The sequence below is a fragment of the Coenobita brevimanus genome, chromosome 113 (assembly GCF_032717465.1).
Source record: "Coenobita brevimanus isolate Jiangsu-jjx chromosome 113, ASM3271746v2, whole genome shotgun sequence".
In the NCBI taxonomy this organism is placed as follows: Eukaryota; Metazoa; Arthropoda; class Malacostraca; order Decapoda; family Coenobitidae; genus Coenobita; species Coenobita brevimanus.
In genome coordinates this window covers 19,926,985-19,954,935 of record NC_137066.1, presented here as the reverse complement: position 1 = coordinate 19,954,935, position 27,951 = coordinate 19,926,985, and the positions used below count along the sequence as shown (strand labels likewise).

General features: G+C 42.1%; 1 protein-coding gene across 1 annotated transcript; it reads left to right on the top strand.

Moving 5' to 3' along the window:
- The first annotated feature begins 1,277 nt into the window (after positions 1–1,277).
- LOC145418289 (uncharacterized) lies at positions 1,278–27,345 on the top strand. The gene is made up of 7 exons (XM_080286727.1): positions 1,278–1,322; positions 8,822–8,889; positions 10,894–10,986; positions 16,095–16,175; positions 19,078–19,179; positions 21,180–21,362; positions 27,082–27,345. Exons 1-7 carry the CDS (start codon positions 1,279–1,281, stop codon positions 27,285–27,287), a joined length of 777 nt encoding a protein of 258 aa, XP_080142853.1. The 5' UTR covers position 1,278; the 3' UTR covers positions 27,288–27,345.
- Positions 27,346–27,951: the final 606 nt, after the last annotated feature.

Sequence of the window (27,951 nt, the reverse complement as noted above, 5' to 3'; positions counted from 1 at the left end):
ACACACACACACACACACACACACACACACACACACACACACACACACACACACACACACACACACACACACACACACACACACACACACACACACACACACACACCAGAAATTCGAGGATTCCAGATACAGTAGCTAATTTGAAATTTTATTGATTCCTGTTTATATTACGTAAGAGGTGTAACTTAAATGCCCTCTTTCTGTCTCTGTCTCTCTCTGTCTCTGTCTGTCTGTCTGTCTGTCTGTCTGTCTCTCTCTCTCTCCCTCCCTCCCTTTCCCCCCCTCTCTCTCTCTCCCTCTCTCTCTCTCTCTCTCTCTCTCTCTCTCTCTCTCTCAAGAATCGTCACAGCATTGTTAAGGAGAGACGGGGACGCAGAGACATATTAACACACACACACACACACACACACACACACACACACACACACACACACACACACACACACACAATCCCCAAAACAAATGAATGCCAATGCTCCACCCACTAACCCTCCCTTCCCACCTCACTCACGCCTCTCTTCAAGACTCCGTTCCCTTCTTTAAGACACAATCAAAGCGTCATCTGTGGCTGAAAATTGTACTAAGTTTGGTGCCAGAACTTAAGGCCTAGAGTGTACCATGAATGAAGTTGCCAGGTAGCGTAGACGTTGGTGCCCTGCTAATATAATAAAAATTGAGTGAAGATGAAGGCTCTCCCCACCCACCTCTCCCACATACAACACTGGCACCGATAAAAAAGTGCATCTAACCAGGAAGAAAAAGACCAGACAGGGAAATTTTCCAGGAAAGGAGGAAAACATTCAATCCTCCACTAAATTATGCCGAACACTACCTTGACCAACCCAACTTTGAACTATTGTATCTAGGACCTGCCAACTACTTTTTACTGGTGGTTGAACGTTACATTCCTTCAAATATTAAAGTTGTTTGAAAGCAGACCATTGGGAAAATGTAGAACTGGTAGCAGGATGTGGCGAACCGTTTGTCACCGTCTATACTGTTCTTGTTTTGAGAGATTTCGTCAGCACTTCATCTGCAGCGATTTATTCCGCTTATTACACCTTAATCTCTACTTATATGATATCAGTCCACGCTATATTCGTAAAAATATAAAATGCGTGGAAGATAATATTAAAACTACACCAAGAAGAATATTATGCACGAAAATTATGGTACGGTACGAAGCCTGCCACGCCAAGGACAATCAAGCTTAACAAGACGAAAGCAGCAGCAGTCTAGTTGAGACGTTCATAAGAGCAACAGCGTGTGTACTCCGACATGATCCTTATATTACTGTGTGTGTTGGTGACTGCACCCCTCAGGTCAGTTTAAAAAGTATCTCCTTTACCTTTTATCCATCCTATTCTGGGCATAAGCTTAAAGTACGTTCCCTGAGGTCGGGCAGTCCTCCTGCGTACCAAATAAGCCCACATGTCACCACTTGGGCGCTAACACCCACCGTCCACACTGAACACATGCTAGGGCTGTCTCATCCAGGACTGGTGTATTGGTATTAGGGTGTTTTTACAACATGTCAGCGGGTCTTATGGTAGATTAGTGAAGTCTGCTGTAACGATATACAAATCTTTAAACTGTTCTCAGCCCTGGCCGGGATTAGAAGCCAAGAAGGTGAATATAATCAAATAAAATAACAAGAATACAGATGGGTGGGCAGATGGGTGGGGTGGGTGGGCAGATGGGTAGGCTGGGTGGGTAGGGTGAGTTATTGGAAAATGGGTCTATTACTCAATTAGGATTAGGTCCATGAAGCGAATAGGTCCTTGGTAGAATAGATCCATAAGGAATACTTCTCCAGGAAAATGGGTCCAAGAAGAAACGTAAGTCCAGCGTGTAAAATGGGACTCCGAGGGTCGCCTCCCACAGGGGGTGGCCTCGAATCCCAGGCAGGACAGGTATGCTCGGTCATAGTTGTTTTTTTTCTTTACCAGGACAACGGCGAGAACCCTGCTAGTTTTTTTGGGGGGTAAATAACATTGTTCTCTTATTACTGATAATCACAAGCCTGTAGAAAATGAAGTTGGATTACACCACCCCACTACCCCCCCCCCAAAAAAAAAAAAAAACTCATTGCCTGAAAACTCTGACCATCCTTGCTAATTTCAGACACGTTTATTCCAGTAACGAGATGGTCTTGTACTGTGAGGGAGAAGGAAGGCTATACTTAATTTCACCAGTGCGTGAGATCTCTCCTGAGTAAAATCCACTGGTGATAGCAAGAGTAGTAGTAGTAGTAGTAGTAGTAGTAGTAGTTGTAGCAGCAGTAGTAGTAGTAGTAGTAGTAGTAGTAGTAATAGTAGTAGTAGTAGTAGTAGTAATAGCAGTAGTAGTAGTAGTAGTAGTAATAGTAGTAGTAGTAGTAGTAGTAGTAATAGTAGTAGTAGTAGTAGTAGTATTAGTATTAGTAATATAGTAGTAGTAGTAGTAGTAGTAGTAATAGTAGTAGTAGTAGTTCTGTCCAAGGTTCATCTGAAAAGTAAACCCAGTGGACTGCAGACTGGGGCTACCCGCCTCCTGCAGTCCACGATCCATCTTTTTGGGAGACAAGGGAAGTGTGTACGAAGACAATTGACGAATATATAGGGAAAAAATCAAACCATTTGAAACACTCACTAGTAGAGGTAGGGTTTTCATTGTACTTCCCCAGGTGTAGATTTTCTTTGGACGGAACTAAGAAGATGGTTGTGTCTTTGTACAGGCGGGCAGTGAATCCACCTGGTTGTATCCATGCCACCCAATGAAGGCGCCCCTCTCCACCAGCAGATAGCAAGAGAAGAATAAGAACACGTCAAAGGGCTGAAGGGGTTAATCGCCATAGTGTTTAGCCTTCTGAGAGCCGTGGATGGTGGTGGAGAGAGACGCCTTCATGTGGTGGCACCGCTATGGCCATGCGGTGGTGCTGCCCGGCCATACAAACGTTCCTCAGTTCCCTCCCTATCTCCGAAGAGGATGGTGGACTGTGTAATAAAAGTTCATGTTCAAATAGGCCTGGGGATTTTGCTGCTGCCCTACTACTACTCCTACTACTACTATTACTACTACTACTACTATTACTACTACCACCACCACCACTACTACTACTACTACTGTTGCTTCAGATTTGCTTGAAAATTGAAAAGAACAGAATATAAATATCTTATACAAGGTCAAAGGGTTCACTTCTGTTGCCGGGGAATTTTTGGTCGTTTTACACACACACACACACACACACACTCACACACACACACACACACACTCAAACAGGCACACTCATTCTCTCTCTCTCTCTCTTCTCCTCCTCCTCCTCCTCCTCCTCCCCCTCCTCCTTCTTCTTCTTCTTTTTTCTCCTCCTCTTTCTCCTCCCCCCCCTTCTCCTCCTCTTCCTCCACCTTTTTCTTCTTCCAAGAGCTCATAAGAATACTGTCTCCATATTTTGTCAGTTGTACAGTGAAACATTGCAATCTAGTTATTTCACAAGGGTGGCGTTCCTTTGTTGATTCTACTTATCTACAGAAAATTTTTATTTATCCATTTATTTATTTACTTGTTTGTTTATTTAATTATATGGTAGTTAGAAGCGTGTACCATCCACTTACTTGATGTAGTGAAGCCTCTACCTGACTCTACTGTATACTGAGTGACGGGTCAAACGGTTTCTTGTTATTTGGTAAACCTTGTACACTATTTCTACCCTAACTTGGCTTAAGAATTGTCTCTCCATCTTGAATACTGAGCACTAACACTATATCAACACTAGAATATGATGCTAGTCACAAAGAAGTGCTATAGGAATGTAGGACCGTAGCATTGTCTAATTCTGCCACTGAGCTACATGTAAGGACTTGCAAAAAGACGAGAATCCAGGCCAAGCAAGGATGAAAAGAGTAGAGTACATTATGTGGAAGTCCTATAACTACATGACGCCTGCTGCCCCAGTTGGTTATAGCGATACTGTAGGATGTAGCCAGCAAAGGTCTACATGCAAGGGGTGGCTGGAGTTAACTGCGCATGCAAAATCATTCAAGGACGAGTGAGGTCGTACATGCTCACCTTACGTGTTGAGATGTGGGTACCTTTGCACTGGGCCCCCACGCTTCTTATGGGGTGTGGGATTGGGTGATTTGTGTGTATGTGTGTGTAATTCACCGGGTCGGTCAGGATCACTTGATGGTCGTGATGGTCAGCTTTTACCCTCCCGGAAGGGAGCTGAGAGCTCATATAGTCCGATCTAAGGGCAAGGCTGTGACCTTCACACACGCACACACCAGTCCCCTTGCTCAAGGGGGACAGTAACCACCCACTTCGTCAGTGAAACTTTTCGCAACCTGAGCGAGGCGCGAACTCCCGTCCACCAGTTGGCAAGCGGAAACGTTACCACTGCACCAGCGAGCGGTGTGTGTGTGTGTGTGTGTGTGTGTGTGTGTTTTATGTCAGATACTGTATAGCTTTCGTCAACGTAAAAAATCTTTAAATAAATCTGCAGGAAGCGAATATAAACTACAGAAAAACCGTCGTGCTAAAGGGGTTGATTATTTCAGTACAAGGACGGCCGTGTTATATTATTCTCTTTCATCCATCTATCCATCCAGTTGTCTGTTTGATTATAAAGTTACCACCCAGCTTAGTAAATGATTTCTCGCGTTACAAGGAAACCATTTGGCTTATCACTCGGTGTAGAATTACCCGAAGCTAGCATTACATCAGGTGAGCGGATGGAGGTTGCCCCTTGTTCTGGTAACCGACAGATAGATGTGTACAGAATGACATTTTGTTGCCGCGGCGGTAGAAGGACGACTATTCAAATGTAGTGTTTATTATTGTTATTATTATTATTATTATTATTTTTTTTTCCCAGTCGCACACCCCGACCGGCACAGTGGCGGCCGCATTGGATTGAAGTTGATGTAAAATGAGAGAGAGAGAGAGAGAGAGAGAGAGAGAGGTTGATTAAGCACCTCCAAGAGCAACGCTGCATAAACTTAAGCTCACTGTCTCTCGTATTGCAATGGGTAGGGCTGTGGTATATGCGGTGAGTCCAGCAGTGATATTGTTACTTTGGTGGAGTATGTAGAGGAGTACATAGGAAATACAGATAACAGAAGCCTTTTCGTTCATAATGATTTTTTATTTTAAATGCCAAGAAGATAGAACTAAAGTCTAGAAACCCTCAAGAATGATCCCCCCAAAGAAGACAAAGACGAAGAAGAAGAAGAAAAAGACAAATTCAAGATCAACTCATTTCTAGATGCCCACTCACAATACGTTTAAGACTGGAGGTCACAGGCAGAGGGATATGCAGACATAGGAAGACAGTTCCAGAGTTGCCCTGTTGCATACATGAAGGACTTGGACTCTTGCATTAGACAGCTGAGCAGAAAAGAGGTCAGATTTTGTTGCCAGACGGGTGCTACGCGCTTACCGTAGTGGTGGAGGGATGCAAACAGAAGTGACCATTGAAGTAGCGACAGAAAAAAGATAAAGACGTAACAGTGTGGCGAAGAGATAGGGATTGAAAAGTAAATAAAAGGAGGAGAGTTATTGAGACGAAAAGCCTTTGTCTCCACCTTGTTGAGAAGAGCTGCATGTGGGGAGCCACCTCACACATGAGAGTTGTACTCTACACAGGGGCGAATAAAACCCGTGTATAAAGTCAACAATTGTGCAGGGGTAAAGAAGGCAAGTGTTAGAGAAGCGAATAGAAAACAGGAAGTACAGAAGTTAAGGTATGATTGAATCAATGTAGCTGTGAATGAATGATATAGGCAGTGTAATAATTAACATTGAGGAGTTGGTATTAGTAGTGTACTGATGTAATGCAAGAAATTTTAATCAATAAATGACACCAGTGTAATGATCAGAAATTTAGAAATTATGGGAAATGGGGTAGCGTGATCTTATTAGAGAGGGCGTGAGTAGTCAGATATTAGCACACCTTGCGGGCCACTCAACCTCCTTACACGAGATAATCTCCTCTTACAACAATTTCTTATATCACCGCTTAGCGATGGAGTGTAAATCACCAGGATGCGCACTGAATTTAAAGTTGAGATTACCAGGGTGACAGTTGGTAATGGGAATTTAGTATCACATGAGAGTTTCTATGCCGGTTCTAGTTTCCTTATTCAATTCAAGGTTGTATTAGAATTTATAGAGGACGGTAGATACGGTAGCGTGATATTCTTTATGGCTAGCCGTCACTATACTGAGCTTGAGCATAACGCTTTTTACTTACCAACGTGGCTGCCATTAAATTACCTAGCCTGTTTTTAGTGTAGACCCAGACCAACTGGGGGGTTTTAGTTCCCTTACTCCGAAATAGATACCAATGGCTTACCCGACTTATGTCCAAACTGTAGGATCAGATTGCATACTGAATGGGTTACCATGAATTTAGGTAGACTTAGGTTCTCGAGTTGTTATTCCCCCTAGTACACCTTGCGCGTGTCAAAGAAGGGTAGTTGAAACCCGAATTTAAAGAGCTTAACATTGATTTTAATCATACACAAAATTAGATAAATGCTTAAATCCATAGACTCACTTCCCTGGTTAACATTGTCTAATAACACTTGGAACAGAAAGACCATACGAGTTATGAGTGGACGTCGTTCTCCTTGGTCACCAAAGGACTCGAGGAGGGACGATACTAAAACAGTATGAAGACCATTTTCTCAATAATACATCCTGTACCACTCTCCTACAATAACACTTTCACTTCAATGATGAGACTTGATCATAACACTCAATTCAATAAATGGTAAGACCCAAAATGACCTAATGCAATATTTACACAACTTCCGAGAATTAGATTACCTTTATGAAATACACTTCGATTACATTATTCCCCTTGTGACTTAAAACACAGAAAACTCCTTGACTTAGGTTAAAGTACAATGATTTGGATATTTGCCTAACACAATTAATGGGGAGGGGGAAGTGTGTGGTATGTAAGTGTGGTGACGCTTCTGGCAGATTCCGACTTGATTTGATGTTGAAGTCTTCGAATCAAAGACGGTGGAGTGAGTCACACAAGAACTTTGCTATTGAACACACTATTAATCACTCTATTCTCTGTAACTCTCAATGTGAAAGCAAGGGAAGGGGGGTAGATTATGAGGGTTAAACACTGACCTGCGAATCAAACAAAGGCGGTGGAGTGAGTCACGCACTCACGCAGTCATACACCCTCCCACGCCTTATATAACCTCGGATACCTCAGTCCGATTGCATTCGAGAATGTTAACTTCCCATTACAGCTTTCACGTTAACAAGTATGTCTCGCAACACTCATTTGGGAATTGACTTCTTTAGAGCTTATCGTATCTCATCAATCTTACACGACGATGGAGAAAATTTGAGTAGTATCAAGAATGATCACATCACTTAATATCAAGCCTTCAGTTAACCAAACGTGGGAACGCACAATGATCGATATTTCGAGGTAACTAAATATAGGATATAATGGACTCTTTCTCCCCTTCTGGCACTTTCTCAGTTAGCATTTCTAACACTAAAATGAACTGAGACCGAAAGATATCGCTGAATTTACTCAAGAGGTTATGAAAATTAAAGCAGTTTAAATGTTCGTCAAACTCGGCTACCAGCGTATTTTATGGAGGGAGGGGGGAAGTGTACGGAGGGGAGGAGGGAGTGTGGTCGGCTGATGTAATAATGCGAACTACATAATACATAGATGTTCACCTCTAACTTATCTCTACAATACAAAAATCATTCTTATATTATACTTATAATACACTAATACTATATTATAATTATTCACACATACTAAATTGTTCTTAATGACTAAATTACAACTATCTTACATCACTTATATTATATCTTAACCTAACTTACTGGCACGACACTGTTTAGAGGTGCAGGAATAGCGCATCCCCAGGTGGTGATGTAATAGTACTGGTATTAGTGTAAGTAGTTGTTGTTGTTGGAGACGCAAGTTCATCTGAACCGTGAACCCAATGGACTGCAGAATGAAGCTGCTTTATCTTCTGTATCCCATCTTCTTTCTTTTCGGAGACAGGGATAGGGCTGAGGGACTCTTGCATGACCGGATAGCTATACCACCCATAAACATCAGTGCTATCACGTGAAGGTGTCCCTCACCAGCATCAATGGCGTAGTAAACATATGTAACGTTTCTCTCTCTCTCTCTCTCTGTCTCTCCTGATGACTACACTGGGTGACGGGCAGAATGTTTTCCTGTATCCCAGCAAAGCATTCCTATGCTGGGTGGGTACCATATAGCCAAATGACGCCTGCTGGTTTAGTGGGTCAAGACGCTCCAGACGGGATGAAGCCTATATGGGTTTCATCTGAGAGGTAGTTGGAGTTTACTGTTCACGTCATGCCATTCAAGGGTTAGTAAGGCTGGTCACCGTTGCCTCAATATAAGGCCTGAGCAGCCTAGCCTCGGCCCTACGCTCCTAATATGGGGCAGAAAGGGAGTGAGGATGATGATGATGACTAACGTTCTCACCTTCCTTAGCTCCACTCCGCCAGAAAAATTAATGGACGCCGCATATGCGTCTCTCCGTTCAGTAAACAGGGCACCATAGTACGTTCCATATCGCCCCTGCTATTTGGTTACATAGTTACCACCCAGCGCTGTAAATGTTTCCTGGGTTACAGTGTAGAGTCATCTGATGTGGAGAGTAATACAAAGTGATAGGAAAGATGTCAGAAATAGGAATAGGGAAGGGCAGACACTGAAAAAGGGTGATGAAGGTGAAGGAAGTGGTAGGCAGCAGTACATTAAGTGAGTGCATGATGATCCTCTTTATTTAACGCCTCTAAATCTTACCTTTCTCAGCTCTCCGTCTCCAGATGGGTTCGCTACAGAAGGTATACAGTCCAGCAATGGAAGAAAGCGATTTACGGGTGAGTTAAGAGCGCTAATGTTTTGTTTCTCCTATAGGTCTTTCACCGTAACTTGGTCCAGATTTCCGTCCTCCTGTACCTTATTTCACGTAGCTCAGTGGCAGAAAAAGACAATGCCACGGCTCTGCATTCTCTCCATGGAACTACATCGTGTCTAGCACCATTTTTTTTTTTTAATTTATTGTAAGAAAAGAACGTTTAAGATGGAGAGATAGCAATTTTGGGCCAAGTTAGAGTGAAAAGAGAGTTTCCATAATAGTTCATCATGACTAACAACATATTCTAGTGTTACTTTATAGTTACAGCTGAACTTTTAAGACAGAGAGGCCAAGTTTAGGCCAAGTTGAGAGTTTTTGAGTGAGGTGGAGGGGAAAGGGAGAAGGGGGAGACAAAGATGAGCTGGAGGGATGGAGTGAAGAAAGAGAGGAAAGGGCGTGTGAGTGGGAGGGAGGAAATAGCAGAGGACAGGGTGACATGGAGGCGATTTGTTTGTGGCCACTCCTTTCGGGATTAAGAGGGATGGCAATAGATAGACGTATAGACAGACAGACAGACAAATAGACAGATAGATGGAAGGATGTTTATATAAATGCTGTCAAACTCCGTAATAGCCTTACTTTTCTGCAATAAGAAGAAAGTTGTTCCAGAATAATATAACAAATAGGTTAGATGGGAATTTGTGAAAGATACTTAACGCACCGAGTGTAAGTTAAATTTTTATAAACTCTCTCTCTCTTTCTTTCTCTCTCTCTCTCTCTCTCTTTCTCAGTCAACTCACTAAGTATATATTAAACCTTTGTTCTACTTTATTTTCTTACTACTACTACTACTACTACTGCTGCTACTACTACTACTGCTGCTGGTACTTCTACTAGAGAGAGAGAGAGAGAGAGAGAGAGAGAGAGAGAGAGAGAGAGAGAGAGAGAGAGAGAGAGAGTGTGTGTGTGTGTGTGTGTGTGTGTGTGTGTGTGTGTTTGCATTTACTTATAATCATATTTATTTATTTATTCATTATTATCATTATTATTATTTTTATTATTATTATTATTATTATTATTTTTATCATTATTATTATTATTACTATTACTATTGTTATTATTATTATCATTATTATTATTACTATTATTATTATTATTATTACTTGTGGTAGGTGGGGGCGCTCACCATCCACTCACTCAATGTAGTGCTGCTCTCGGGTGTCTGCCCTGTCCTCTCCTCGATCCTTCTTTCCTTCCATCTTCTTTCATTCCTTCATTCTTTCCTCGTCCTTCTGCCTACGGGTGACTTTACACTCCCTCTTCTGTCTTTCTTTCCTTCATTCTTTCCTCTTCCTTCTGCCTGTGGGTGACTCTACACTGAGTGACAAGCCAAATGGTTTCCTGTACACCAGGAAACCATTTACTACGCTGGGTGGTAACCATATAACCAAATTTTGGCGCCTGGTGGTTTAGTGGGTAATTATTGTGCTCCAATCGGATTGAGCCGGTGAAGGTTTATATCCAAGGGGTGGTTGGGGTTTATTGCTCACGTAATGCCACTCAAGGATAAGTGAGGTTGGTCACTCTCATCTTAAATGTCGGGACCAACTGCCTAGCCCCGGGCTCCTACGCTTCTCATGGGGCAAGGTAGGATTGGATGATGGATGGATGGATGGATGATTTTTATTATTATTATTATTATTATTATTATTATTATTTTTATTATTATTACTACTACCACTACTACTACTACTACTATTACTATTACTATTATTATTATTATTACTACTATTTTTATTATTATCCATCCATCCATCCATCATCCAGTCCTACGTTGCCCCATGAGGAGCGCAGAAGCCCGGGGCTAGGCAAGTTGGTCCTGACATTTACGATGAGAGTGAACTGTTATTATTATTATTATTATTATTATTATTATTATCATTATTATTGTTATTATTATTATTATTATTATTATTATTATTATTATTATTATTTTTATTATTAATATTATTACTATTATTTTCAGTCGACGAGGAGCAGTGTGCAGCCTTCCTCAGCGATGGCTTGTCAACTCTCAGCACTGAACTGACACAACTAAACGAAGCCATTGAGAAGCAAGGTTGGTTTCAGCCCTGGCGTTACCTCCTGTGTACCTGAATGACCCCGTACTGAGGTTTGTTTGGTCTCTGGCTTAACAGTACCTTCTCTGCATCTTGGTGGGTCCGTAATGAAGCGAGATTTATTACCTCAGTTGTTTACCACTAGTTCTTCTGTATCTTGGCGTCATGCACTGTGATTCTTGTTGATTATGTGCGCGTGATTACATTTCATCATCATCATTATAGTTATTATTATTATTATTATTATTATTATTACTCTGATGATGATGATATTCATCATCAACATCATCATCATCATCATCAACATCAACATCATCATCATCATCAATCCCACTTCGCCTCATATGAACGGGAGCGTAGGCAGAAGGGGCTGGGATACTCAGTCCCGATATTTAAGGCAACAGTGACCAGCCTCATCATTCCCTGAGTGGCATTACGCGAGAAAGAAACCCCAGCCTCTCCTCACATGAAACCCACACAGACCTCACTCAATTGGAGCGCCTTAACTCACTAAACCACCAGGCGTTGTCTGGTTAAATGACTAACACCCAGCGTAGATAACTTAAAAAGGTTAGGTCAGGTTAGGTTAGGCTGGGTTATTAGGTTATTAAAAAGTGTAGTCAGAGGGAAGTTATGTAATTCTACCGCCAAACACAACGTACTGTACATGCTGTTAGTGTGTGTGTGTGTGTGTGTGTGTGTGTGTGTGTGTGTGTGTGTGTGTGTGTGTGTGTGTGTGTGTGAATTATGTTGTAGTAATCTTGACTATGTAGTTTTTGAAATACAAGCCTGCTGAGAAAATTAGTATTTTGATGGAACACTATATAGGCAGGGATTTAGGAGGAACCGAATGTAATATGAATGAAAATATAACCAAGGAAGAATCTCAAGACTTATGTGATACGTTAATGATAGCTGAGTCCCTCCTCCCCCTCCTCCTCCTCCTCCTCATCATCATCATCATCATCACCCTCTTTCCCTTTCCTAACGGGTGGGAGGGAATCCAGACACAGGAGAAGGGAAGTACAAGAGGAGAACTACCAACAGACTGCCCAATAACACCCACCTACATCCACTTCTGTCCTCGTTCATTTCATTAGAATTCTTGCCTTTACCTCACAGGCCAGTGGATTCATAACAAATTCTTTCATAGTGGCTGTAGGGTAGGTAAAATTCCGTCAATTGCCAAGTTAAAAGGGCAGTGCAACTCTTGTTATGTGCAGTTCTTTACATAGTGTGTGGTTCCTTAACTATGAGCTCCACTCGCACCCACCTGGCGAGATTTTAATGTTCCGGGAACGGCTCAGTCTGCTGGTGTGGGCGTGGCAGTGGGAGTGGGAAATGAATAAATGATGCAGGATAGACATTAACGACGTTTAATGTCTGCTGGTGTGGGCGTGGGTGTGGCAGAGGGAGTAGGAAAGAAATAAAAGATGCAGGCTAGACATTAACAATGCTTAATGGCTGCTGGTGTGGGCGTGGGTGTGGCAGTGGGAGTAGTAAACTAATAAATGATGCAGGAAAGGCGTTGGTAACACTCACTAAGCCGCTCCCGCAACACACGATAAATTGCCGGGCGGAGTGGACAAGGAGCGTTGTGTATGGATCCCCCTGATATTCATCCATCCGTCTTTATCCGACTTTCAGACTTTATTTTTGCATCTTCACTTTCCACACCCCTCTCATTCACACATTCACATTAATTATCAAACCATTACATCCCATTAACCCTCATCTTGGCCTTCCTTGACTCTTCTTCACTTCACACTTACTCGTATTCGTTTCTTTTCGTACAGTATCCATCCATAGAGTCTTCTTCCTGACCTTCCTTGCCTCCCTTTACCTTCAGACTAACTTATAGTCACTTTTAAGTCCCCTTTGTGACCATATTCTCTAAGCACACTCTCTTTTGCCTTTTCAGCAACTGATTTCCTTACTGTACACATCTTTTACGAGGCTGTCTTATCCTGCCCACCCTATGCCACCCACATATCTTAACAGTCCCATTCTGGCTGTTCTCCTGACAGTTTTAGCTTCGGTGTTTTATTATATATTATTTTGGATATCTACACGAAAATTTGAGCCGAAGATGTAAGATATACTCTCATCTGATCCCCATGTATTTGGACTTTTTTTTTTTTTTTTTTTTTAAATTTCATTCCATTTTTTTTTGGAAGATTTTATCCATTGACTCCTCAGGCTAAAGGGATTCATGATATTTGTAGATGTGTAAAAGCAAAACAAACTTCAAAGTCCCGTCTGAAGAAGATTTGAAACTGGTGTAATACAGAGAAAAACCCTGTCTCTATTAATGCATGTTTCAGTGGGTTCGATTTTTCCGCTATGTATTCGTTCAACTTCGGGAAGATTTTTATTTCTCTGTCTATACACTCTCGCCAAAAACCACCTGTACACTTGGGAACGATGGACTTCAGCGGCGAGCATAGACAATTTGAGGACAAGGGTTTTCGTCTTAAAAAAAGGGAGTCGGAAGTAAAGAAAGAAAAAGCACCACACTCTCTGCCTGTTGCTACGACTGAGAGAGAGAGAGAGAGAGAGAGAGAGAGAGAGAGAGAGAGAGAGAGAGAGAGAGAGAGAGAGAGCACTTTGTAACTTGAAAGCGAAAGGGGCAGGGATTCTAATTCCTTTCATTCTTATGATACACGCCCCTGATGGTCTTGCAAATGGTGTGTGGTGCTGTGTGACGTAGTGTTGTATGGTGCAGTGGTGTGTGGTGCAGTGGTGTGTGGTGCAGTGGTGTCTGGTGTAGTGGTATATGGAGCAGTGGTGTGTGGTGTAGTGTTGTATGGTGCAGTGGTGTATGGTGCAGTGGTGTGTGGTGCAGTGGTGTATGGTGCAGTGGTGTGTGGTGCAGTGGTGTGTGGTGCAGTGGTGTATGGTGCAGTGGTGTATGGTGCAGTGGTGTGTGGTGCAGTAGTGTGTGGTGCAGTGGTGTGTGGTGCCATGGTGTATGGTGAAGTGGTTTATGGTGCAATGGTGTGTGGTGCGGTGGTGTATGGTGCAGTGGTGTATGGTGCAGTGGTGTATGGTGCAGTGGTGTGTGGTGCAGTGGTGTGTGGTGCAGTGGTGTATGGTGCATTGGTGTGTGGTGCAGTGGTGTGTGGTGCAGTGGCGTATGGTGCAGTGGTGTATGGTGCAGTGGTGTGTCGTGCAGTGGTGTGTCGTGCAGTGGTGTATGGTGCAGTGGTGTATGGTGCAGTGGTGTATGGTGCAGTGGTGTATGGTGCAGCGGTGTGTGGTGCAGCGGTGTGTGGTGCAGTGGTGTGTGGTGCAGTGGTGTGTGGTGCAGTGGTGTATGGTGCAGTGGTGTGTGGTGCAGTGGTGTATGGTGCAGTGGTGTGTCGTGCAGTGGTGTGAGGTGCAGTGGTGTATGGTGCAGTGGTGTATGGTGCAGCGGTGTGTGGTGCAGTGGTGTGTGGTGCAGTGGTGTGTGGTGCAGTGGTGTATGGTGCAGTGGTGTATGGTGCAGTGGTGTATGGTGCAGTGGTGTATGGTGCAGTGGTGTGTGGTGCAGTGGTGTGAGGTGCAGTGGTGTATGGTGCAGTGGTGTATGGTGCAGCGGTGTGTGGTGCAGTGGTGTATGGTGCAGTGGTGTGTGGTGCAGTGGTGTATGGTGCAGTGGTGTATGGTGCAGTGGTGTGTGGTGCAGTGGTGTGTGGTGCAGTGGTGTATGGTGCAGTGGTGTGTCGTGCAGTGGTGTATGGTGCAGTGGTGTGTGGTGCAGTGGTGTATGGTGCAGTGGTGTATGGTGCAGTGGTGTATGGTGCAGTGGTGTATGGTGCAGTGGTGTGTGGTGCAGTGGTGTATGGTGCAGTGGTGTATGGTGCAGTGGTGTATGGTGCAGTGGTGTGTGGTGCAGTGGTGTGTGGTGCAGTGGTGTGTGGTGCAGTGGTGTATGGTGCAGTGGTGTGAGGTGCAGTGGTGTGTGGTGCAGTGGTGTGTGGTGCAGTGGTGTGTGGTGCAGTGGTGTGTGGTGCAGTGGTGTGTGGTGCAGTGGTGTGTGGTGCAGTGGTGTGTGGTGCAGTGGTGTATGGTGCAGTGGTGTGTGGTGCAGTGGTGTGTGGTGCAGTGGTGTGTGGTGCAGTGGTGTATGGTGCAGTGGTGTATGGTGCAGTGGTGTGTGGTGCAGTGGTGTGTAACAGGAGAGTGCAAGGTAAAGTTCAACGAGACCAGGGCCTCTTCCTCTTTGACCAGCTAGATAGAAAATGCCCTCTTGGACTGATTCTCTCTCTCTCTCTCTCTCTCTCTCTCTCTCTCTCGGGGTAGGTAACCGGCAAAGGGTGTGGTCCCCCTCCCCCTCTCTTTTTAGCAAGAATTCCAACCTCTTATGATGTAGTGACCATTAATGAGAGAGATAAAACGAGGAGAGCTGATTTCAGATTTTTTCAGTCACACAGTGTATTTCGTAAAGCAGGGTGCTGACTGAATTCGGATCCTTTTTTGTTAAGAGTATGCAGTCGTGAGCAGGAATTTGCCATTGCTGTGTTCTGCCTTCCATTTATGTTTTTCTTCCCAGACGACAAAGGGTATTCTTCCTTCTCGTGCACTTTTGTTGTGTGCTTCATGTTACTATCACATAACCTACCTTCCACAATCATTATTCCTCCCCAAACGGTAGACAGTATCATTCCTTCTCATATTCTTTTGTTGGTTGTTTCATGCTGCTGACACATAACCTATTTTTCATATATCTTATTCCTCCCCAGACAACAGAGGGTGTCCATCCCTCTCGTGCTGTTTTGTCGTGCACATCATATTACATAAAACAGTTCATGTAACACCTTCCACTGGTAAAGCCAGCAGAAGTGCCCCTTAACTTATGGTCATGGGTGTGCATGTTTCATTAATATAAACTATAACATTTTTACTCAGATCTGGCCTAAAATTCCCATCATTCCTTCTTGACTATTAAATTGCAACAAGAGATGAGCAGTAGAAAATAACACTAGTCAAGAAGATGTGCTATGGAAAGGTTGTAAAGCCATAGATTGGTCTTATTCTGTCACTGAGCTTCTTGAAATTACTGTAAACGGATAGAAGTCTGGGCCAGGTTAAAGTAAAATGACTACTACTCCATAATCAACAGATAGCGAGCGCAAGGTGCTGGTGGAGGAGGTGAAGACACTGAGGAGGACGGTCACACGACTAGATGCCACCCTCAGGAGCAGTGAGTTAAGATGCTAATAAATTTGTTGTACAGGGTAATTTACTTCTCCAAGACCCCAGAATAACACCAATATATCCGATATCAATGAATGGATTGAAATGGAACTTGGTACATACAATCTTCACGCTACGTCAGTCAGATACTACATATAAAAAATTCCCTGGCTTGTGAAATAATAGAGAAGAATCATGGAAATAAAATATTGTTCTTTCGGCGCTGAGTAGCCAGCAGTCGGTCAATTGAATTCATCCAGCGATCATTCCTTGCTTGATAATTAACTGCGAACTTTTGATTCTGCTGATTTAACTCAGGGATTTCTTTCCTGGCTATGGGGGAATTTTAAAAACGGCTCAAGGAAAAAGGTAAAAAAAAAAAAACAAAAAAAAAAAAAAAAACAAGCCTTACACATTCGATAAGGTAAAAGAAAACATTATTAGGGAGAATACAGCCAACCCAGCCACAAAGATGCAACGAATAGTCTCCAGCCTGAATCATAGGGTTCAGTGATGTTTAAACACTGAAGGAGACCGCCTCAAAATTGATGAAATCGTGGCTGAAGTTTTAGTACGTGCAGAAAATACGTACGAAGTTCCACCTAAATGGGTTCATTAAATAGTAAAGACATTTAAATTATTCTGTGGTTTCAGAGTACTGAATTATCATATAATTTAATGATGAGAACTTGATCCAGGTAGAATTGTCCTAGGAAAAAAAAAAAACTTCCCACAGCCATTGCCTACTAGAATCCGAGCTGTAAAGGGACCTTGAGGTCAAGGTCACTAACCTTGTGCATGTCACAGGTCAGTGAGTCTATCAAGTTTGGTGGCTCTATGGAAAAGTAGGTGACAGTCGGAAAATCCGGACCCCAGGCAATCTCAGAGAATAATAAACCGATTGAAACCATACTGCTTTCCGCACTGCGTCTGTCTTAAGGCTATACTGCAGTGAAATTTCAGCTTGCTAGCTTTTGAGGTTGCTGAGAGAGCGTCCCAGAATCCATTTTTTTTTTTTTTTTCATTCTTAATAATATCCGGTGATCCGGTTGATGGACTGCCATCATATTTTATTTGGCCAGAAGAAGCCGCCAGCTGGTCGATTACCCTGACAGAGGGTGAGGGCTCTAGGCCAGAGAGCCTCTGAGTATTGGCCATTTACTTTTTGAGCAGAAATAATAATAATATTTACGAAAACAAGAAAATTTCTCACAGAAATGTAGGAAGTTTTAATAATAATAATAATAATAATAATAATAATAATAATAATAAATTACTATTATTAAAACTGCAAAGAGTTTTATGACGATAGAGAAGCAGGTGTGAGGGCAAATGAACACCTGAATGTAAGTGCTGGAGCGAGAACACAGTGTGATGTCCCCAGGATTGATTAGTGTATAAAAGATGGAAATACAAGAAATGATAAACCTACTTTTATGGTTGTGGAAGTAAGCTAGTGATGACCTGAGTAATGTCGAGTGTTATTTTATTTTTGTTTGTTTTGAAAGCACGTGATACCGTCTTGTTTACTATTATGATACGGTATTTTTGCATAGATATGTAAACGTTAATGAATGGCAAGGCTACCGACTTAGTATTGAGAAAGGATAAAATAATGATGCTGTGGCAAAAGGTGATAATGTGATGTGGTGCCGATTGAAAATATACGGTACTTACGTTTAGCGTTGGACGATATTTAACGGTTTAGTGAGAGCTGCGAGGGACAAATGCTTACAGACAGTGAAAGGTAGAGTGAGTTAAGGAGAAGAGGATGGTGCTATGAAAAGGTTTTGTTATACAGCACTGGACTGAGTAAAGAGTGTTAGGGATCTCGGCTGAAGGAGTTAATCTGGTAAAGCCCTCCACTGTGGTTGCTAGGCTTGTGGGGTATAGCCGAAAATTTCATAGGCATTAATGATAAGGAAAAGAACGCATCACCCATAACACTACGTCCTCTCTCTCTCTCTCTCTCTCTCTCTCTCTCTCTCTCTCGGATACTGTGTAGCCAACTGGATCAAGAAAAGCATAAGGGTGAAACGACAATCATGACATTTAATATCATTATGCACAGAATTATATGAAGGTATATCTGTCTTTCTATCTATCTATCAATCCATCTATCTATCTATACAGAAATGCATATCTATCTATCTATCTATTTCTATCTATCTATCTATATCTATCTATATATCAATCTCTCTATATCTATATATAGTTATATCTATATCTATCTATCTATCTACCTGTCCATCTCTATCTCTATCTATCTATTTATCTATCTATCTATCTATATCTTTCTATCTATCTATCTATATCTATCTATCTATCTATCTATAAAAAGCAAAACCAGTGCTGAGATCTACTGTACAGTGTTTAGATGGGGTATATGGCACGCTTCATCCTGTACAAAAATCATTACATTTTACCACAGTATCTCTAAGTGAAAACGCAGAAATGTCTTTTAATGAAATTTTTGACAACAGCAGTAGTGTATATGTATCTGCTAAGAACTTGTTTCACCAACAGCCTGTATCATCCACTATGAAGCACTCGATCCTGGCCCAGCACTGGTGTCTCATCTTTTTTAGAAGCATATTTAGTCTCCTGAGAGTAAGATAGAGTTTCTCGTTAATTCTTCAGTACTGAACCGAATCCTTTGCAGTAGAAGCTCAGGTATTGTCACATCTGTCATCAAGGACAAAAATGGATCAAATGCTGTCAGAATAATGCGCTGACAGCCTTTCAGGAATGTGTGTGTGTGTGTGTGTGTGTGTGTGTGTGTGTGTGTGTGTGTGCTGTTATTCACACATCAGTAACCTGTAGCAACACACGCACTCATCACCATACTCATATCACAGTAAGAGGACGTAGCAGAGCGACAGTTACGAACCTTTCCTTCCTCTGTGCAGTGTGCGTTGTGAACGGCAAGCTTCACACTGAGGGAGAGCTCCACCTGAATTTAAACTGCACCATCAGCGAGTGTCACCAAGGATCACTGCGCCCATACCAAGGTACTATGTATAGGGTGAGCTGGTGACTGATTCCCGTTTTCTATAACATTTCTGCATTAAGCGCCAAGTTTGATTTTCCCACAATGATCATTCTTCCATTCTCTCTCTCTCTCTCTCTCTCTCTCTCTCTTCTAACTTCTGTCCTAAGTTAAGAGAATAACCAAACGGACTGCCAAACTAACCTACCCTCATCCCAAGAAAACAGACCTAATGTAACCTAGGCTTTCCCGGGTAAGAGAAAGTGCAAAAATAATAGACAAATTGGAAATCAGCGCCCCTGTAATTGACTCCAGTTCTTTGTGACATTTCCCCTCCTTTTTTTTTTCTCTCTTTTATCCCGGTAGGTCTAGGTTAGGTCGGTTTTCTTAGTATCGGGTTAGGTTAGTTTGGTCAGTTAGTTCTTTGGTTAGGTTAGGTTAGGATAGGTTAGAGTACAAAAGGAAAAGAATAATGAAAGGCAGTCATCCTGAAAAAATCAAACAGTACATAGTGCAAAAATGGTGTACAGTACAGGACGTATATCTACGTCTTGGGAGGAAAGGAAATTATTTTGGGAAATGATAGATAAGGGGCTGTGAGTACAAACGCCATATCATCATTGGTAAAACTCTCAACCGTTATAATTAATGATGAGTTTAAGGGCGAAAATGGTATATAATGCACCCATAAAGTGATCAATAACTGTAGCTCCACAATGGCTGAGATTTAGATGTATGTTGATATAGCATTTTTTTGTTCTTTTTACACAGAATCTCCATCTATCAGTTCCAGAGTTATGCCCTTTCCTCCCGGTATACCTTAATGAAGGAGTATATCTGGGATGGTGGCTTTGCATTACTGTTGTAGCTCACCATCCTCCTTTCGGGAGATGGAAGGAGTTAAGAGATATTTGTGCATGCGGGAAGGTGCTACACAAAAAGTATCGCACACTTTACCGCACGTATCACTCTGAAACATGGACGAAACATTGTGATATATGGGGCAGCCTATAATTAGTGTGCAAATGTTATCCTTCGTAATTTTTAGGCTGGAAATCTCACAAAAGTTCACATTCTGGGTGTTGTGTATTTTAAGGTACTAGGTTAATAGATTCATGTGTGTCCTACAAAACTCGCTCGTTGTCACCTCCATCATACCCCAGGTGTGCCATACCTATTTTGTTGACTGTACATTGGTGTCACCGCGGAGAGGCTTCTCTCACTAGTGCCGGGGTGCAAATAAAAATTATATACCAGTTTTGCTTTAGTAATCTCAGTGCTTTTAGTGTTATTGTTTAAATCTTTATTGGATACAAGCGAAAATAATATTTAGTAGTCATATTGCTTCAAATTTTTCATGATATCTCCAGTTATAATTTTCTCATCCATTTTCCCTCCACCATTGTCTGTGGTACATTATACCCACATGTCCATGCCACTAAGTTTGTTGTGATGCGTTTCCATGCTCTAACAAACGCAGCTTTGAAACCCAGAGAATTTACATCTCCCTCGTCACCCTCCCAGAGTTCTTTTCTTAGTCTCTCTCTCATATATATATATATATATATATATATATATATATATATATATATATATATATATATATATATATATATATATATATAGCTCTTGTTTCATGGTCTTCACATCCTCACATCGATCTCTCTCCCTGCAAACCATAACATACCATAGGGTATAGCACTGTTGTACCGTGCCATGGCACATCGTTTATCATCACTGTATAGTGCCATGCCAATGACATCTTAGTAGTACAGTGCTGCAACACGTCATATCCTTTCACTACAGTGCCATGATACATATCGATATAGTCCATCATTATACTGGCTAACACATCGCATCCAGTCACACTTTTCAATGTCATAACACACACCATCCACCTACTACAGCGTCATAAAATGAAAAAAGCCTGCCACTCTACAGTGTCATAACGAAGTACAGCCTGTCACTATACTGACATAACACATCACAGTAACTAACAACAAAGCTACATCAAACACACAGGACTCACGGCCCCCTACATAAACTTCCCTGAGCTGGTTGCGCGGGGCTGCGTGTACCTGGAACCCACCCCCATGACCTGGGAAGAAGCTCGTGACAACTGTCGTTCCCGGGAAGGCGATCTCTTCGTGGCTGGGGACTTGCAGCCGGCACTGCAGTACATCAGAGACCACATGCCACACAAAGGTGAGTACTGGATCAACACGTGTGCCTCCCATGATAACAATAGACAGGCTGGCCCATAAACAGTGTTCCATTACAGACTCACCAGGATGTATTTTGTGTGTTGCTGGGACGACTTAGCTTGCTGGGGTGGCTATGGGTGTGACGGTGGGAGTAGGAATGTAATATAAATACTGATAATGCTGCCTGAGCCGTCACTGCAGGACATGAGAAATCACCCAGCAGAATGGAAAAGGAGCGTTATATATGAACCACCCTGTGTATTGCATGCACAGGGATCTGGAAGTGGAGTGTTTGATTGATTTTCTGTCGTTGTCACTGCTGTATCCGTCTCTCATGCAGGTTATTGTGGTGGTGGTATACCATTCCTAACACGCAGCCAGTAGCTGGGTGGCAAGCGTTGTCTTTGATTTTCCATTATTCCATTTGCTTAGAAGTGCTCCCTAAACCGCTCAGTGCTTCCATAAGAAAATCCACTGCGGGTGTAAACATTGTGATACTGACAATATTTTCGGTGTAAGAGTACTTAAACATCTTAGTTTACGTGCCGTACTATTACATGTTAGAACTGGCAAAATATCACCAACACAACCAGCTAAAAAGAACGGTGTAGCATAAGAAGTGAGAAAATTATATGACTGCTCAATTATTCTACTTTCAAAAAATGCCGTTTACCATTGGAGTTCATCATCATCATCATCACCAGCATCATTCCAACCCATATTTTCACTTACAAGCTTCATATAACAGAAACAGAAACTAGAAAGCACTCAGAGCGCATACCTCCGCTAGTGCCATTGCCATTAAAAAGGATCCGGATCCGGATCCGTGGAGATATTGTGTGGAATACATAGGATCCTAATCAGCCCTCAAATTAGTAAACTGTTCCTTGACCCATGGCCCACTCTTCCACAAAATTTTATTGAAATTCATTGAGAACTCTTGGAAATATTATACATAGGATCCGGATCCGCCCCTGAATTTAATAAATTCTTTCTTGGCCCATGGCCCACCCTTCCACCAAATTTAATTGAAATTCATTGAGAACTTTTGGAGATTATTATCTAGACAAACAGACAGACAGAACAAACATAGGTGAATACATAATCTTCTCCAACTTCGATGGCGAAGGTAATAAGGAAAATCAGAAAACTTTCACCGGCATGCCTATTGGTTTGGACCAAATTCACACACATTTGAGTCTTCGAAAACCTGTCTTCACCCTCCCGAGCAAAACCTTGTGCATTTTCTTTTCCTCATAGATGCATTGCACAAACACTGGTGGGATGGAGCCATTTATATGTGCTCTTCCTTGCAAAATTCATCCATCCATTTGGATCCTTTATCCCTTCCTTAATGCCTGTGTCTTGCTTTCCTATAAGCTTACTTTTTTATGCAAGGAAGAAAGAACCAAAGCTGAAAGTTTCTAAGGAAAAAAAAAAAAGGACGCTAAACAAATGAGAGCTACTTAAAGATTAATCAATTTCTGGATGCTGAGCCGCATTGTATTTAAAAGATTTGAGGTCATAGATACAGGCTGGAAGACAGTTCCAGAGTTGACCTGGTACATACATGAAGGACTGAGAGTATTGGTTAACTGTTGCATTAAAGAGTTGGTCAAAAAAGTCATAGGAGTGTGTTGCCAGACCGTAATGGAGGAGGGATGCAAGCACACAGCTCTGAAAAGCTATGACCTCTGAAAATGTGACAGTAGGGGAATTAAGGCGCAACACTACTGCAAAGAAACAATAGTCGATGGGAGTCAGTCATGGAAGGGGAAGCTGATGAGATAAGAAGCCTTTGCCTTCACCCTGTTTAGAACAGCTGTCTTGTGTGAGCCCCCCTTCCCCCACACTTACAGGAGAAAATCATCTTCAATCTCAACAGCCGTGCATGGATAAAGAAAGAACGGATGTTTGTATGACAGACCTCGAACGAAAGAAATCCCAGGGATATTGTGAGATGATGATAGACTGAGTTGTGTACTGCTGAAGAGTACTGGATATTCCTGTGGATGATCTTGTTGTGCTGAAAGATGTAGACTTTAAGTTATTGATTCATTAAAAAATAACAATGCTCTTTAACTCCAATAAAAAAATTACAGCCAAATCAGGAGCCAGTTGTGCCTTAGTCTCATTTCAAGATAGCTGAAGTAACTGCTGTGATGGATGCTCTGAAAAGTGAGTGGAACCGCAGAAGATGGAGTTACCAGCATATGAGTGGATAGGACGTCATGTACAGCTCAGATCACTGATGAATAGAAGGAAGAAAGTTGGTAACAGAACACAACTCTGAGGAACACCGCAACTGATGACTTTGAATTTAGAAGAACAGCGACCATTACATCAATTACAGAATGGCCAGACGTGCAGCTAGTGATGAAGGCTAATCAAGGTGAAGGGAAATCGTAAAAAGGTAGAAAATTTGAGGTACTGGATTTAACGTCAAACATCAACGACTGTGGATCGTAATCATCTGGAAGACTGGGACCAAGCAACAGTTAATTATCTGACATAATTATCCTTCTTTAGATGATAGGTATTAGTCCTTCCACGTTCATCACCAAAATTATTTTGTTAGGAGAATTTTTGTATGTTTACATCATCTTATAGACATTGCCATACTTGTCTGATTTCAGAGAAAAGAGAAATTGTTTCAGAGAAAAGAGAAATTGATACAATGTGTTTCATCTTAGAAGCATGATAGTTAAAGAATTTTCATAGTCAGTAGAATTAGAGGATACGTAAACAGCACAGATATATTTAGTCAGAGAATGACAGGATAGCCGAAGCCAGAGAGTAGAGAACTCAGAAGATTCAAGTTCAGGAACACGAGAGCAAGATACGATGTTACGTATATATACAGTACACAACAGCCACCTTTGGCTTTGAAATGAGTATAGAGAAAGTAGAAGGATGCTGAGAAGGGTTTGCTATCAGTAGCTTCAGGCAGCTGAGTTTCAGTAAGGAGGAGAAGGTGAGGTTTAAAGGAAGACAGTAGCTTCAGGCAACTGTGTTTCAGTAAGGAAGAAAACTTGAGATTTACAGGAAGAGAAGTGGTGTTCCAAAGAGAGAAAATTTGAGGAAAGGTCGCCAATGCTGCAGAAGTGGAGTGAGTTAGACAGTGGTTCCAGACATCTCTCTTGGCCGTCACCGGGAGTGGGGCAGATGATGGGGTCTTTTATGGTCCCTCCCACCACAGGGACTCCGAGGCTGGGTGCTGAGATGCCATATTACGAGTATTTCTTTAAATTTAGAAAAGGAAGTGTGACGTGTAATGTGCATGTAGTTTGGCGTTGACAGCTGGAAGAAACTGTATAGGAGAGTATGCTGGCCTACTTGCTGTGTTACTGAAACACTGAAAAAGTTCAACAAAGGGGGATGGTTAGACGCTAGTTCCGAGGGCTGGTGAAACGGTAGGTATCTTCCTATCGTCAGCTTTCCATCCACACTGGGAGTACTGCTCTGTTCAGCTGGTGCTAATGGTTAGTAGGGTACATGAATACTGCAGTCCATGAAAGCCCTTTGTTCATTATTTACAATTATTTTTTAACCGAAGATGAAAGAGGAAGGAAAACAAATAAAAAATGATCTCATACCGAGACTAAAGGTGTCTTCCATACACAGTACAAATCTGCAACGGTTGAACTTGAACTGCTGTAGGTTAAAAATTGGAGGGAAACTATTCTGAGGAAGCAAGTTCCAAAGGGAAGCACTTTGGAGTATAAAAGAACTCTGATAGGCAGAAGTTCTGCAAAATGGCAGTGTGACAGTTGTCATGAGCGCTAGCAGATGCTCGTGTAGCACAGGGGAAGGCGTGGAGAGATGGCACAATGGATGTAACTTCATCAGCGAATTTGACATAAATTATCAATATAATAATGCAAGGGAGGCAACATTCCTTTTTACTTATAGGGGAGATAGTTCATTTGTAATTGCTTGGTCATTAATCATTCTCACAGCTTTGTTCTGAATTTTGTCCTGTTGTTTTATTGCAACTTCACCACGTCCACTCAACAAGGGTGAACAATACTCGGACTGGGAGTGCACGTGACTCTTTTAAAGTACAGCCAACTGCTCGCCAGTGAGGAAGTTACAAATTCTGCACAGTGACCCAAGTTTCTTTGAGGCAGTTTCAGCAAGTGATCTAGTGTGAGAGGTTGACCTGAGGGTACTGTTAAATGAAACATAGAGAATTTCAGTCAGAGATTGGTATACTGGTTGAACTGAAGGCAATATAAGAATCAGGCAATATCTGTCTGTTAGTAAACTGGATATAACTAGTTTTCCTAGCATTAAATGAGGCAATGTTATTTTGTCCCCATTCAGTGCTCCTTGATAAGTCTTGATTTACGGAGATTGTTGTGATGAGTTAGGAGTAATGTTATAGATGAAGGTAATATCTTTCACCACATCTCTTCGCCTTCTTTGTCAAAGACCTTAGTTGTACATCTTGCTCTATCCAGTCATTTGCTGAAGATTTAGCCCTTCAGTTTCCACTTACTTTTCACAGCATCTATAACATTCACTACAACAGTCATATTTATGAATCTGTACCACACCTATCATCTGATCTGCTTTTATTTCTGTTTGGATCCAAGATACTTTGAATCTTTTAATAGCTTAAAAATTTAGTTCGTCCATTTTCCCACCCGATCTGTCTTCTACATGACTATAACTTCACCTTCAACAACATATAACCCGTTCTTTCATCACAATTATCATCTTTTTTTTTTTTTTTCTAGTGAAGGACGTACTTAGAAACGTTTTGTTACTTTTCTTGCTAAAACAGATTCGCAGAGTTAGGGTGTGCTCGACCGACTCTGCATTCATTAACTTCCACTTAGTTGTTGCCTTCTTACAGGGGCTTTTTTGTTTATATTTGGCGGGCTTAGGGAGTACTTCAGTCAGGGTGGAGATTATTATTATTTTTTTCTCATTAGCATTACTTCTTTCAAACTCTTTTCGGTTTCCCATCCTTTGTGCAAAGTTTCATCTGTCTATCGGTCACTTTTAGTTCCTGTATTTTCCCTGTATTTCTCATTTATTCTGGCGGACACCCACTATCTATAGTACCATAATATTCCCCTTTCCGTCGAACGCTCAAATGTACGCGTAAATCAGTACTCCCAAGTCTTCATGTATGTGACTGGTTTCCTTTGCAGCTATCTTCTGTTGTCTATATTTCCCACTGCCCATAACCTTCAGTCTCTTAAGCGCAGTGTGTCCAGGGATCTCGAATTGAATGAATCTTGAATTCACTTTTCGTGGTTGTTCAAGTTAGTGATAAGTATTGCAAGCCTTCAGCCTTTGGTTCTTTCAGACCTGTAATAATTACATAGGTCTGCAAAGTACAAAATGATGATAGTTGTTTCATTTACTTTTCGTGTCACTAATTCCAAATGTCACACTGGTTACCTCCATCACGTAAGGTATTATCACAAGATGACGAATATTACACATGAGGATGCATAAGCTGATACATAGGCCAGATCCAGGTTTTGATCTGTAATTCAACGAGAGAAACTGGTTATGTTGCCTTGTGAGACTTAGACTGTACGTGATACTAAAATGTCAGCCTAATTTCAAAATTCAGTGTATGGAAATTGATAGGAAAGCGGCAATAAATCTGGAACATTTTTTTGCTCAGACCTGTTGTAATAATAATAATAATAATAATAATAATAATAATAGTAATGCCGTTAAATTACACATCTTTACAGGTGTGTGGGTGGGTGCCAGAAACAGAACCTGGCTGGACAACCGCACTGTGACCTCTGACGAATGGTATCCTGAGGAGCCTAGTGGTGAGGCGGATCAGTGTAATTGCTTCGTGCATAGAGATGATGGACATAGGTTTGGTGTGGCGGACTGGGGCTGCCACAACACTACCCCTTCCTTGTGCCAGAAGGGAGTGACTTTCCAGTGAAGAGAAGGGAGCGGAGATTGTGATGGGTTTGGATAGAAGGGAAGTGCTGTGGATGGCTGTGATGGGTGTGGAGGGAAGGGAATGCTATGTGATGTGGATGGTTATGGTGGGTGTGGAGGGAAGGGAAATGCTGAGTGTTATGCACAATGGAGAGCAGGAAAGTGCTATGTGTTGTGGCAGGTTTTGGTAAGTGTGGAGAGAAGAGATGTGCTGCGTATTGTGGGAAGTTGAGAGAAGGGAAATGCTGTGTGTTGTGAGAAGTGGAGAGAAGGGAAGTGCTGTGTGTTGTGAGAAGTGGAGAGAAGGGAAGTGCTGTGTGTTGTGAGAAGTGGAGAGAAGGGAAGTGCGCTGTGTTGTGAGAAGTGGAGAGAAGGGAAGCGCTGTGTGTTGTGAAAAGTGGAGGGAAGGGAAGCGGTGTGTGTTGTTGAAGGCTGTGGCGTGATCAGGTTGTATTCATCTGACAAAGATCCGTAACCCCTTTTAGCTCAGTTGATGGCCAAGTGTAGTCAGATTGGAGGCTGATTTGACTAGCAACCAAGGAGACTCACCCTTACCTCACAACTAAGGTTAATAGAATTTTACGCAACCACGACTTTGTAATTGTGAGATTGTCCAAGTTTCCTCAGATGAAAAGAAATTAATCATACGTGTGGCCACAATAACG